The 13,717-nt window shown below is 42.9% G+C and overlaps 1 protein-coding gene across 1 annotated transcript in view; it reads right to left on the reverse strand.

The window, feature by feature from the left end:
• The window catches only part of LOC112068625 (out at first protein homolog), a 31,322-nt gene extending 18,230 nt beyond the window's left edge, over positions 1–13,092 (reverse strand). Inside the window, exon 1 of the mRNA XM_024135804.2 lies at positions 12,300–13,092. Within this exon, the coding sequence (XP_023991572.1) occupies positions 12,300–12,530 (231 nt within the window). The 5' untranslated portion in view covers positions 12,531–13,092. The remainder of the gene's footprint in view (positions 1–12,299) is intronic.
• Positions 13,093–13,717: the final 625 nt, after the last annotated feature.

Consider the following 13,717-nt stretch of genomic DNA (forward strand, 5'->3'; position numbering starts at 1 on the left):
CTCATTTCGGCTCTTGTTTTAGTAGAATTAGACGCACACTTTCCCACAATGCATTGGAAGAGGTGGCCTGTGAGTGATTGGCTATTTGAAGAGAACTAAGGCCTAATAACAAAACTAGGCTACTTAATTGGGAAGATCCCCGAAGCATCTGCAGTGGTCTTCAAATGTAGGCCAAGTAGTTTTTGCTCTCCTTAAAATTATTGAGTATTGCATCGTAGGCTACATCTTTAAAAATAAGTATGTACATTTATTTTTTTTACTCAGTGGATTTCTGTTTTCTCACTAAAAAGTGTTTCTTGTTCTCCTGGTTTTCGTCAGAGCATTTAAAAACGAAATACTAAATAATTTCTGCGTTATTGATGTTATGCTAAAATCAGGTCTTTTGATTTGAACATGTGGATTGTTTTAGTTGTTGGCTATGCTACCCATTTCATGGTTTCATTTATGGATCAAGCCTTGGCAATCATTCTGATCTCATTCCCAATTATCAGTGCTTAAGTTTATTATGTTGATGTCCAGCAGTTCTGAATTTCAAGTCAAATGTCACATACATGTGTTTAACAGATGTTATTGCAGGGGTAGCGAAATGCTTGTGTTTCTAGCTACAACAGTGCAGTAATATCTAACAATACACAATCTAAAGTAAATGGGGAAAAAAAGACCTCAAAAAGACCTCAGAAAAAAATGGTAGACCTCCAGAAGTCTGGTTCTTCCTTGGGAGCAATTTCCAAACGCCTGAAGGTACTACGCTCATCTGTACAAACAATAGTACGCAAGCATAAACACCATGGGACCGCGCAGCCGTCATACCGCTCAGGAAGGAGACGCGTTCTGTCTCCTAGAGATGAACGTACTTTGGTGCGAAAAGTGCAAATCATTCCCAGAACAGCAAAGGACCTTGTGAAGATGCTGGAGGAAACAGGTACAAAAGTATCGATATCTACAGTAAAACGAGTCCTATAAATCGACATAACCTGAAAGGCCGCTCAGCAAGAAAGAAGCCAATGCTCCAAAACCACCATAAAAAAAAAGGAAGACTACGGTTTGCAACTGCACATAGGGACAAGGATTGTACTTTTTGGAGAAATGTCCTCTGGTCTGATGAAACAAAAATAGAACTGTTGACATAATGACCATCGTTATGTTTAGAGGAAAAAGGGGGATGCTTGCAAGCCAAAGAACACCATCCCAACCATGAAGCACGGGGGTGGCAGCATCATGTTGTCGGGGTGCTTTGCTGCAGGAGGGACTGGTGCACTTCACAAAATGATGGTATCATGAGGGTGGAAAATGATGAGATGTTGCTTCAATATATCCACAAGACATCAGTCAGGAAGTTAAAGCTTGGTCCCGAATGGGTCTTCCAAATGTACGATCCCAAGCAAACTTCCAAAGTTGTGGCAAAATGGCTTAAGGACAACAAAGTCAAGGTATTGGAGTGGCCATCACAAAGCCCTGACCTCAATCCTATAGAAAATTTGTGGGCAGAACTGAAAAAGTATGTGCGAGCAAGGAGGCCTACAAACCTGACTCAGTTACACCAGCTCTGTCAGGAGGAATGGGACAAAATTCACCCAACTTATTGTGGGAAGCTTGTGGAAGGCTACCCGAAACATTTGACCCAAGTTAAACAATTTAAAAGGCAATGCTACCAAATACTAATTGAGTGTATGTAAACTTCTGACCCACTGGGAATGTGATGAAAGAAATAAAAGCTGAAATAAATCATTCTCTACTATTATTCTGACATTTCACATTCTTAAAATAAAGCGCTGATCCTAACTGACCTAAGACAGGGTATTTTTACGAGGATGAAATGTCAGGAATTGTGAAAAACTGAGTTTAAATGTATTTGGCTAAGGTGTACAGTATATAAACTTCTGACTTCAACTGTATATAGGGCAGCAGCCTCTAATGTGCTAGTGATGGCTATTTAACAGTCTGATGGCCTTGAGATAGAAGCTGTTTTTCAGTCTCCCGGTTCCAGCTGTGATGCACCTGTACTGACCTTGCCTTCTGGATGATGGCGGGGTCAGCAGGCAGTGGCGGTTGTTGYCTCTTATCTTTTAGGCGTTCCTGTGACATCAGGTGCTGTAGGTGTCCTGGAGGGCAGGTAGCTTGCCCCCGGTGATGCGTTGGGTAGACCGCACCACCCTCTGGAGAGCCCTGCAGTGCAGGCGGTGCAGTTGCTGTACCAGGCGGTGATAGAGCCCGACAGGATGCTCTCAATTAGAGGTTGACTGATTAAAATCGGAATGGCCGATTAATTAGGRCCGATTTCAAGTTTTCATAACAATAGAAAATCGGCATTTTTGGACACCGATCACATTGCACTCCACGAGGAGACTGCGTGGCAGGCTGACCACCTGTTATGCGAGTGCAGCAAGGAGCCAAGGTAAGGTGCTAGCTAGCATTAAACATATCTTATAAAAAACAATCAATCTTAACATAATCACTAGTTAACTACACATGGTTGATGATATTGCTAGTTTATCTAGCTTGTCCTGCGTTGCATATAATTGATGTGGTGCCTGTTAATTTCTCATTGAATCAMAGCCTACTTCGCCAAACGGGTGATTAACAAGCGCATTCCCGAAAAAAGCACTGTCGTTGCACCAATGTGTACCTAACCATAAACATCAACGCCTTTCTTAAAATCAATAAACAACTATCTTTTTAAAACTGCATATTTAGTTAATATTGCCTGCTAACATGAATTTCTTTTAACTAGGGAAATTGTGTCACTTCTCTTGCGTTCATTGCACGCAGAGTCAGGGTATATGCAACAGTTTGGGCCGCCTGGCTGGTTGCGAAATAATTTGCCAGAATTTTACGCAATTATGACATAACATTGAAGGTTGTGCAATGTAACAGCAATATTTAGACGTGGGAACCACACATGTGAAGATCTGTTCACCTACTCTCACATTTGGACTCATCAGACCAAAAAAGGATAGATTTCCACCGGTCTAATGCTCATTGCTCGTATTTTCTTGGCCCAAGCAAGTTTCTTATTATTATTATTGGTGTCCTTTAGTAGTGGTTTCTTTGCAGCAATTTGACCATGAAGGCCTGATTCACGCAGTCTCCTCTGAACAGTTGATGGTGAGATGTGTCCATTACTTGAATCGGAGGTGCAGTTAACTCTGATGAACTTTTATTTCTGCTGCAGAAATAACTCTGGGTCTTCCCTTACAGTGGCGGTCCTCATGAGAGCCAGTTTCATCATAGTTTTTGCCACTCCACTTGAAGAAACTTTCAAATGCTAATGTTCCGAAACTGACTGACCTTCATGTCTTAAAGTAATGATGGGACTGTCATTTCTCTTTGCTTATTTGAGCTGTTCTTGCCATAATATGGACTTGGTCTTTTGGTCTTTTACCAWATCTTCTGTATACCACCCCTACCTTGTCACAACACAACAGATTGGCACAAATGCATTAAGGAGGAAAGAAATTCCACAAATGAAATGCATTCCAGGTAACTACCTCATGAAGCTGGTTGAGAAAATGATACATTGGTTAATACATGATTCCATATGTGTTATTTCATAGTTCATGTCTTCACTATTATTCTACAATGTAGAAAACAGTAAAAAAAATAATAAAAAAAAATGGAATGATTAGGTATGTCCAAACTTTGACTGGCATTGTATGTTCCAGCACTTTGGTTTCACTAATATGTTGAAATGGAACCAAATTAAAATCAGTTTCTTTCTTCAGTCCTTAAATAAGATAGATGGGCTATTTGGTCTACTACTGTATAGGTCAAATGTGACAGTCTGCCTATAACCCGCCTGAATAGGCCTATAACTCCATTCCTATTCTTTTCAGAGTTGAGAAATTAATCAAATTGGAAATGAGCTATTAGAAGACTGGTTATTGCGACGCATGTCTGTTGAATTGGGAAAACTCCCCCTGCACTCAGTCCCACACCATATACTCAGCCAATCAGGAGCTGAAACTGCATTGCGGCCGTGGAATACTTTTTACTAAACGGTACATGCTAAATAGTACGCGACGATTAGTAAATAGTATGCAGTTTAAAAGCTGCAGTATGTAACTTTTTGGGGTGACCCAACCAAATTCACATAGAAATGTGTGTAATAGATCTGTCACTCATTGAAAGCAAGTCTAAGAAGTGGTAGATCTGTTCTCTGTGTGCCGTTCTTAAGTTAATTTTTTGTCTTACTTTCGGGTTTACAATATTTTTGGTTATTGATATATTTCATAGCGGTTTAGATGGTACAATGATTCTCTACACTATACTTGATTGTGACAAAACAAACTGAAATTAAGTGAACTATTAGAATTTTAGCAACCAGGAAATGGCGGAGTGATTTCTGCATAGTGCATCTTTAAGTACAGTATGTAGCATGGGTATTTGGACACGGCCAGTGTAACCATCTCTACTGTTCAGATAACTTTACACTCTCCCTCCCACATCCTCTCTCACTTACTCGTGCTCTCACACATACACCCACTCTTGCATATCTAGCCAACCTTTGTAGTTGCCTTGGGCCGTTATGCTTCTCTATTTTTACAAATGATCTGCCATTTGTCTTACAGGAAGCTAAAATGACTGTGTATGCTGATGATTACACTCTACCCATCAGCACCTACAGCTAGCTAGCAAGGAGTCAGAATGGGTAATTAACAAACTGGTCTTAAATACATCTAAAACCAAAAGCATTGTGTTGGGTTCAAAGCACACTCTTAGACCTAAACATCAACATGCATGATAGTCATTGAGGGTTGAGGAGAAATTAACAACTTCGCCTTTAAAGAAACATTTGAGTATTAAAAATCCCTATCCACTTGTATAATCTATTTGCATACACTTCAGACATACATACCCCATCAGACATGCCACAATGGCTTTCTTCACAGTACCCAGACCAAAAACAGATTTAAATATGTGCCACATTTTGTTACGTTAGACTTATTCACAAAATTGATTAAATTAAACACATTCTCTGCAATTTACACATACTCCATAATAACAAGCAAAAAAGGCTTAGAATTTGGTGTAAATGTATATAAAATTWAAAAAATTCAAACAGAAATACCTTGTTTACATAAGTATCCAGACCCTTTGCTATGAGACTCGAAATTGAGCTCAGGTGCATCCTGTTTCCATTGATCATCCGTGAGATGTTCCTACAACTTGATTGGCGTCCATCTGTGGTAAATTCAATTGATTGGATATGATTTGGAAAAGGCACACAACTTTCTATATAACGTCCCACAGTTGACAGTGCATGTCAGAGAAAAACACAAGTCATGAGGTTGAAGGAATTGTCCATAGAGCTCCAAGACAGGATTGTGTCGAGGCACAGATCTGGGGAAGGGTACCAAGACTCTTCCTAGAGCTGACCGCGCAGCCAAATTGAGCAATCAGGGGAGAAGGACCTTGGTCAGGGAGGTGACCAAGAACCTGATGGTCACTCGGACAGAGCTCTAGAGGTCTTCTGTGGAGATGGGAGACCCTTCCAGAAGAACAACCATCAGGCCTTTATTGTAGAGTGTCCAGACTGGAGCCACTCCTCAGTAAAAGGCATGACAGCCCTCTTGGAGTTTGCCAAAAGGCACCTAAAGACTCAGACCATGAGAAACAAGATTMTCTGGTCTGATGAAACCAAGATTACATTTTTTGGCCAGAATGCCAAGCTTCAGGTCTGGAAGAAACCTGGCACCATCCCTACGGTAAAACACAGTGGTGGCAGCATCATGCTGTGGGGATGTTTTTTTAGCGACATGGACTGGGAGTGTAGTCAGGATCGAGGCAAAGATGAACGGAGCAAAGTACAGAGAGATCCTTGATGAAAACCTGCTCCAGAGCGCTCAGAACCTCAGACTGGGGGGGGGGGGGGGGGGGTTCATCTTCCAACAGGACAACAACCCTAAGGACACAGACAAGACAATGCAGGAGTGGCTTTGAGACAAGTCTCGGAATGTCCTTGAGTGGCCCAGCCTGAGCCTGGACTTGAACCSAATCAAACATCTCTGGAGAGACCTGAAAATAGCTGTGCAGCAATGCTCCCCATCCAACCTGACAGAGCTTGAGAGGATCTGCAGAGACGAATGGGAGAAACTCCCCAAATACAGGTGTGCCAAGCTTGAAGTGTCATACCCAAGAACACTCGAGGCTGTAATCGCTGCTTCAACAAAGTACTGAGTAAAGGGTCTGAATACTTATGTAAATGTACAATTTCAGTTTTTTTATTTAACACATTTGCAAATACGTATAATAACCTGTTTTTGCTTTGTCATTATGGGGTATTGTGTGTAGATTGATGAGGGAAAACAATTGAATACATTTTAGATTAAGGCAGTAACGTAACAAAATTTGGAAAAAGTCAAGGGGTCTGAATACACTGTAAAGCCATGTYATTGTGGAATGCTCTGCCACCAGAGGTTACTCAGGCAAAAAGCAAAGTTTAGCTTTAGAAAACACATTGTTTCACAGCACCGCTCCTATTTCTAAATATCAATCATTTAACCGTACTGTAAGAATATGACTATGTATTATAGTGTGTAAATAGTATTTTTATTGTCTCTTGGTTTCTTTCCAAGTATACAAAGCATTAAGAACACCTGCTCTTTCCTTGACAGACTGACCAGGTGAAACTATGATCCCTTATTGAKGTCACTTGTTAAATCCACTTTAAAATCAGTGTAGATGAAGGGGGAGGTGACAGGTCAAAGAAGGATTTCTAAGCCTTGCGACATGGATTGTGTATGTGTGCCATTCAGAGGGTGAATGGGCGAGACAAAAGATTTAAGTGCATTTGAACAGGGTACGGTAGTAGGTGCCATGCGTACCATGTGTCAAGAACTGCAACACTGCTGGGTTTTTCCACGCTCAACAGTTTCTTTGTGTCAAGAATGGTCCACCACCCAAAGGACATCCAGCCAACTTGACACCACTGTGGGAAGCATTGGAGTCAACATGGGCCATCATCCCTGTGGAACGCTTTTGACACCTTGTAGAGTTCATGCCCCGGTGAATTAAATCGGTTCTGAGGGAAGGGGTGGGGGGGAGCAACTCAATTATAGAAAGGACCTAATGTTTGGTATACTCAGTGTATGAGGAATAAGTTGCCATTTGAGACACAGGCAAGGTAGTTTGGGGGTTCATTCAAGCTGTTGGGACAGACCAAATAAACAATCTCTCACTGATGGGAGTGTGCAAGCCCGGCCTGCATCATCGTGACCGATCCCAGACATTTTTCCCCMAAAAATTTGAGACATTCCCAGTTGATCGTCTTCCAAAGGAAGGACTGATGCTCTATTATATTCCACCAGCGCCATGGGGTGGGAGAGTGAGGTTGCTCCCTGAAGTGAAACTCTAGGGAGGTTTCCCTTTTCATTCAAGGTAACATTACACTTGTTTTCACATTAGGTAGTCTTAGTCTAGAGACTTAAAAATAAAAGAGTTAGAATATGATGCCCTACTTGTTTTAATGTAATCATTACCTTATCAGTTTGGTCAAAGCTCTCATTAAAGCACTGTTATGATGGCTCTAGTTCTGTTGTTATCTTATCCGCTATGTCTGGGTAATTCTGAATGAATAACTGATCGTCTTGTGCCAGAACAGGAGAGTTCAATGTAAGAGTGGTCTTTTGAGACGATTCTACAAACTTTGGCAATTGCATCCACCTTTTTTGTGAAATGGCATTTTTGTGAATCTGCGGATACATATCAGGGTCAAGTGCTTGCTTGAAGAATGGCTCCGGAGGGGATGGCTGCCGTTTTACAGGCTCCTAACCAATTGTGCTATTTGTGTGTTTTTCACATTGTTTGTAACTTATTTTGTACATAATGTTGCTGCAACTGTCTCTTATGACCAAAAATAACTTCTGGATATCAAAAGAGCGATTGCTCACCTCGAGTCTGACATGAAGGATATAACGTTGCTCCCGGACAAAGCCCAAATCCCTGTCATTCACATGAAGAAAATACAGGGGGCGCAGATCAGGGTGCCTTGAGAGAATTAGTTGGCGAGTGGGTTACCGGCCTCTACCATCCGTTATATTGGCCAACGTGCAATCACTGGACGAGCTCCGTTTGAGACTATCCTACCAATGGGACATTAAAAAAGGTAATAACTTATGTTTCACAGAGTCGTGGCTGAACGATGACAAGGATAATATACAGTTGGCTGGGCTTTCCGTGCATCGGCAGGACAGAACAGCTACGTCCGGTAAGACGAGAAGGGGGAGGGGGGGGTCTATTTGTCAATGACAGCTGATGCAAGATTGCCCAAATTAAATTAAAAGGTAGTCTTGAGGTATTGCTCGCCTGACATAGAGTACTACATAAGCTGTAGACCACACTATCTATATTTTTCGTAGCCGTCCATTTACCACCACAAACCGACACTGGCACTAAGACTGCACGCAACGAGTTTTCTAATTTCTACCAGCATGTCACATGTGCAGCGTACAAATCTCTCCCTCGCCCTCCATTTGGCAAATCTGACCATAATTCTATCCTCCTGATTCCGGCTTACAAGCAAAAACTAAAGCAGGAAGTACCAGTGACTCACTCAATACGGAAGTGGCCAGATGACATGGACGCTACAGGACTGTTTTGCTAGCACGGACTGGAATATGATCTGGGATTCATCCAATGGCATTGAGGAGTATACCACCTCAGTCACCGGCTTCATCAATAAGGGCATYGACGATGACGTCCCCACAGTGACCGTACGTACATATCCCAACCAGAAGCCATGGATTACAGGCAACAGCCGCACTGAGTTAAAGGCTAGAGCTGCCGCTTTCAAGGAGCAAGACACTATTCTGGAAGCTTATAAAAATMTTGCTATGCCCTCAAACAAACCACCAAAAAGACAAAGCTTCAATACAGGACTAAGATTGAATCCTACTACACCGGCTCTGATGCTCGTCAGATGTAGCAGGGTTTGCAAACTATTACGGACAACAAAGGGAGACCCAGTCGCGARCTGCCCAGTGACGCTAGCATTCCAGACAGGCTAAATGCCTTTTATCCTCGCGTCGAKGCAAGTAACACTGAAGCATGCATGAGAATACCAGCTGTTCCGGACAACTGTGTGATCACGCACTCTATAGCTGACCTTTAAAACAGGTCAACATTCACAAGGCCGCGGGCCAGACAGATTACCAGGACGTGTACTCAGAGCATGCGCGGACCAACTGGCAAGTGTCTTCACTGACATTTTTAATCTCTCCCTGACTGACCAAGTCTGTAATACCTACATGTTTCAAGCAGACCATTATAGTCCTTGTGCCCAGGAAAGTGAAGGTAACCTGCCTAAATGACTACCAACCCGTAGCACTCATGTCGGTAGCCATGAAGTGCTTTGAAAGTCTGGTCGTGGCTCACAACACCATCATCCAGGAAACCCTAGACCCACTCCAATTCGCATACCGCCCCAACAGATTAACAGATTACGTAATCTCAATCTCGCTCCACACAGACTGCCCTTTCCCACCTGGACAAAAGGGACACCTATGTGAGAATGCTGTTCATTGACTACAGCGCAGCGTTCAACACCATAGTGTCCACAAAGCTCATCACTAAGCTAAGGACCCTAGGACTAATCACCCTCTGCACCTGGATCCTGGACTTCCTGACGGGCCACCCCCAGATGGTAAGGGTAGGCAACAACACAACTGCCACGCTGATCCGCAACACAGGGGCCCCTCAGGAATGTGTGCTTAGTCCCCTCCTGTCCACCCATGACTCCGTGGCTAAGCATGACTCCAAAACCATCATTAAGTTAGCTGACGACAACGGTGGTAGGCCTGATCAACTACAACAATGAGACAGCCTATAGGGAAGTCAGAGACCTGGCAGTGTGGTGCCAGGTCAACAACCTCTCCCTCAACGTGAGCAAGACAAAGGAGATGATCGTGACCTACAGGAAAAAGAGGACCGAACACGCCCTCATTCACATCGACGGGGCTGTAGCGGAGGGGGTCGAGGGTTAAGTTCCTTGGTGTCCACATCACCAACAAACTATCATGGTCCAAACACACCAAGATAGTCGTGAAGAGGGCACGACAACACCGTTCCCTCTCAGGGGACTGAAAATATTTGGCATGGGTCCCCAGATCCTCAAAAGGTTCTACAGCTGCACCATCGAGAGCATCACCACCGGGTATGGCAACTGCTCGGCCTCCGACCATAAGGCGCTACAGAGGGTAGTGCGAATGGCCCAGTACATCACTGGGGCCAAGCTTCCTGCCATCCTGGACCTATATACACTAGGCAGTGTCAGMGGAAGGACCAAAAAAATTGTCACAGACTCCAGTCACCCAAGTCATAGATTGTTCTCTCTGCTACCGCACGGCAAGCAGTACCGGAGTGCCAGGTCTAGGTCCAAAAGGCTCCTTAACAGCTTCCACCCCCAAGCCATAAGACTGCTTTACAATTAAATCAAATGGCCACCCGGACTATTTGCATTGACACCCTTCCCCCTTTGTTTTTACACTGCTGCTACTCTGTGTTTATCTATGCATAGTCACTTTACCCCTACCTACATGTACAAATTACCTCRACTAACCTGTACCCCCACACATTGACTCGGTAGTGGTACCGAGTATAGCTGCATCATTGTTATTGTGTTATTTTTTCATTGTAGTTTTTATTTTATTTCATTTAGTACATATTTTCTTAACCATTTGCTTAAAACTGCATTGTTGGTTAAGAGCTTGTAAGTAAGCATTTCACACCTGTTGTATTCGATCATGGGTAAATTCATCCCCAGTATACACATTCCCGCTGTTTTTATGCACATGGAGAATAAGAATAATCCATTCCCGCAGAATGAGGTGTGGTTTGTTAGGTAGCCATATAATTTCACCACAGGTACACGTTAGTGTAAATGTTCAGTTCATCCCCCCTCTTCTTATCATGGAATGACTCATTCCGATTCTCATAGTTGTACTGATCCCATAGATTACAGAACTCCTGTTCCCACAACCCATGCCAACTCATGTGGATTTTGGCACAAGGCTAGGACTGATAATAACAGCAGCTGCACACCTAGCTGGCTGGTCCCGTGAACACATTATAAACAGCAACAGAGCSATTCATATATCTACTCTGTCCSTTTACWGCTACCCATTGTTTGATAACCCCCTGTTTCAGCGTTTTCCTTTCCTCATGCGGCTCTGAGCAGTAAATTCTGCATGGCAGCTTGAAGTCAGTTGATCCAACTTTCCATAAATCTTTGAGATAGAGTGTTAGATGAGAACCACATGTAAACGGAATGGAGAGGCAGGCCTCCGAGTGGAACTGATCAAACAGAGGGGGGGAAAAAACCTGTGCCTGAAGCTAATTTAGCTAAACTGTGTGTGCTGTGAACCAGGCTTCACCACTATGGTGTGATGTGCTCAGAGATGTGTCGTCACCGATTTGGCGATGTGCCGGCCCCTCTTTTCATCAAAATGAGCTATTTGGTTTGTGACCCATACCCCGATCAAAAAGGTCAGACATGCCCACTTAATCCTAGAAAATCTCCCCCTTCACTTCTTGCCAGGCTGTCAGTTTCTGTGGGACTGCAACAATCACAGACGCATGCCTTTGGTCTATGTCTGAGAGCATAGTGCACAGGACCAGAGGCACTCTGGGAACAGGCTGCTTGTTGTTTGCTGGTTCACTATACACACTGAACCAGTGGTTCTCAACCTCTGGCCCATGTACCGGCACCGGTCCCTTATAGTTAGCCAACACTGGTTTAGGCATAGTCAATTATTTTGTTTAATGTAGCCACTTCATTTAATGTAACTGGTCCTGCGAGAAAGAAGGACCGTAGCTTTCCAGTCCCTGCTACAACAAAGGTTGTGAACCACTGGAGTCGATGGACGCCCTTGCTCTCAGACTAGGCCCGTCTATGTTGATGGGACTGAGCAGRCTCAGAGTAAAGGCATGAGTTGTATTGCAGAAGAGTAGGAATAGCATTCCTAAACCAATCATTACAGGTGAGTGCCTAATTCAATAATCAGTTTGTGCCACCTAACATTATCCACTCATGCATGCTGAGGAATTTACCAGCATGAGGAGAGGAGGGCCCATGACCAGGGAGTCAACTCATCAGCACTGAAATGACACAGGCTAGACTAACACTGTTAGTCTATGCTATGGTATACTGTTTTCTAAATGGGTTGCATGGAGATATAAGTCTGCATTCCTCCTGAACTGTATTGCCCCTGATCAGCCTGGCAACATATGTAGCCATTGGGTAATAACCCAACCCTACACAAAACAGTAAAGGCATAGGGAAAAACACATTTGAATCCACTCACCTGTTTGAAGTCAGCGACAAATGTTATGAGAGTTCCATCTCCCTGTTTGAACTCAAGTGTGATGGAGTCTTTTTCACTGTCTGCTTCTAGAACTTCCTCTGTGATTTGTCCATCAGCTAAACGAACTCGAACCTTCAGCTCTGAACAAAGTCCAAACGTTGTTAAAAATATTAGTGCCCAGAGAAATGCATTTATCCGAGCTGAAACCGGTAGAACACAACTCCCAAACATTCCAGAAGACGCAGAACTGAACTTGACAGAGGAAAAATAAGTCCAGGTGAAATCCAACGGTCTCTATTCAATATCACTAGCTAATTATTTAGTTGCATTTCCGTTTCAGATAGCCCTTCTGCTATTTATTCTTTGTAAAAAAAAAAATTATGAAATCCAAGCAATTGTTCGTCTTCCATACCTTTAAACTAGAATTCATGACGTGAGTGATGTATTTTGTACGAACATTAACGCGACACCATACGCGTAGGTAAACCCACCTCGATTAAAACCTCAATCTCGGCTTTTCATTTCACAGCTACTTTGTAACCATTCCAAAACTTTACCCAGCCCGACTTCCATGCATATCAGAATCATACGCGATGTAGTAAACCACACACGCTCTCTTGACCGTAACACAGCACGTTACTTCGTATTCTGCTTTCTGTTTTTATCCTCGTATTTTTTCTCTCTTTTTCTCATTCAGTCCCGTCACTTCCTTCGGTATCCAAACTACTGCAGAGTAGGCTACTTGCATGGCCTCGAAACTTTCAGGGACGGCGCTGTAAATTCAACGAGCGTTGTAAACTCTTAAAGGCACACCACCCTCGACATGTAGCACAAGGGCATGTAATGATTTGGTTGTGATCCAACAAGAAAATCCAAGCTTGCACAATAGATTTAGGCCACAAGATAAGGTAAACTGAATATTTATAATAACATATTTTGTTATTGTGAAGCATTGTTGCCACTACTGCACAAGAAGATAGGCCTACTGCAGTGTGAAAGTGATTGTGTGAATATGATTATGGATTCTAAGTTGTATAAAAGTTGTGACWAAAAATATCTTATGATTTAAAACAATTTAAAAGAACAGAGACATTGTTTTTATTTGTGCTTATAAGCTCTGTAACCCAATGTCATACATTATTTATGAGACCATTGAATCATAGCTTGTGAGCTTCAGATAATTACTAGTTGTGTCAAGCCACATGTGGTTTTCACTGATTTCCTTGTTGGAAAAAGTCACTCCTCTTACCTACTCACTCTTGATATTATACTTTTATGATGTCCTTAAGGGGGAAATTTGACAATACAGAGGTGTGTGAAGGAAGTGCCACACACAGAGACCAACATCTGGAGATCTGTGGCTCAATCAAAGTGTCACATTAAATGGTAGATTACCTCTGAAGGCAGTGATGTTCCAA

The sequence above is a fragment of the Salvelinus sp. IW2-2015 genome, unplaced genomic scaffold (genome assembly GCF_002910315.2).
Source record: "Salvelinus sp. IW2-2015 unplaced genomic scaffold, ASM291031v2 Un_scaffold611, whole genome shotgun sequence".
In the NCBI taxonomy this organism is placed as follows: Eukaryota; Metazoa; Chordata; class Actinopteri; order Salmoniformes; family Salmonidae; genus Salvelinus; species Salvelinus sp. IW2-2015.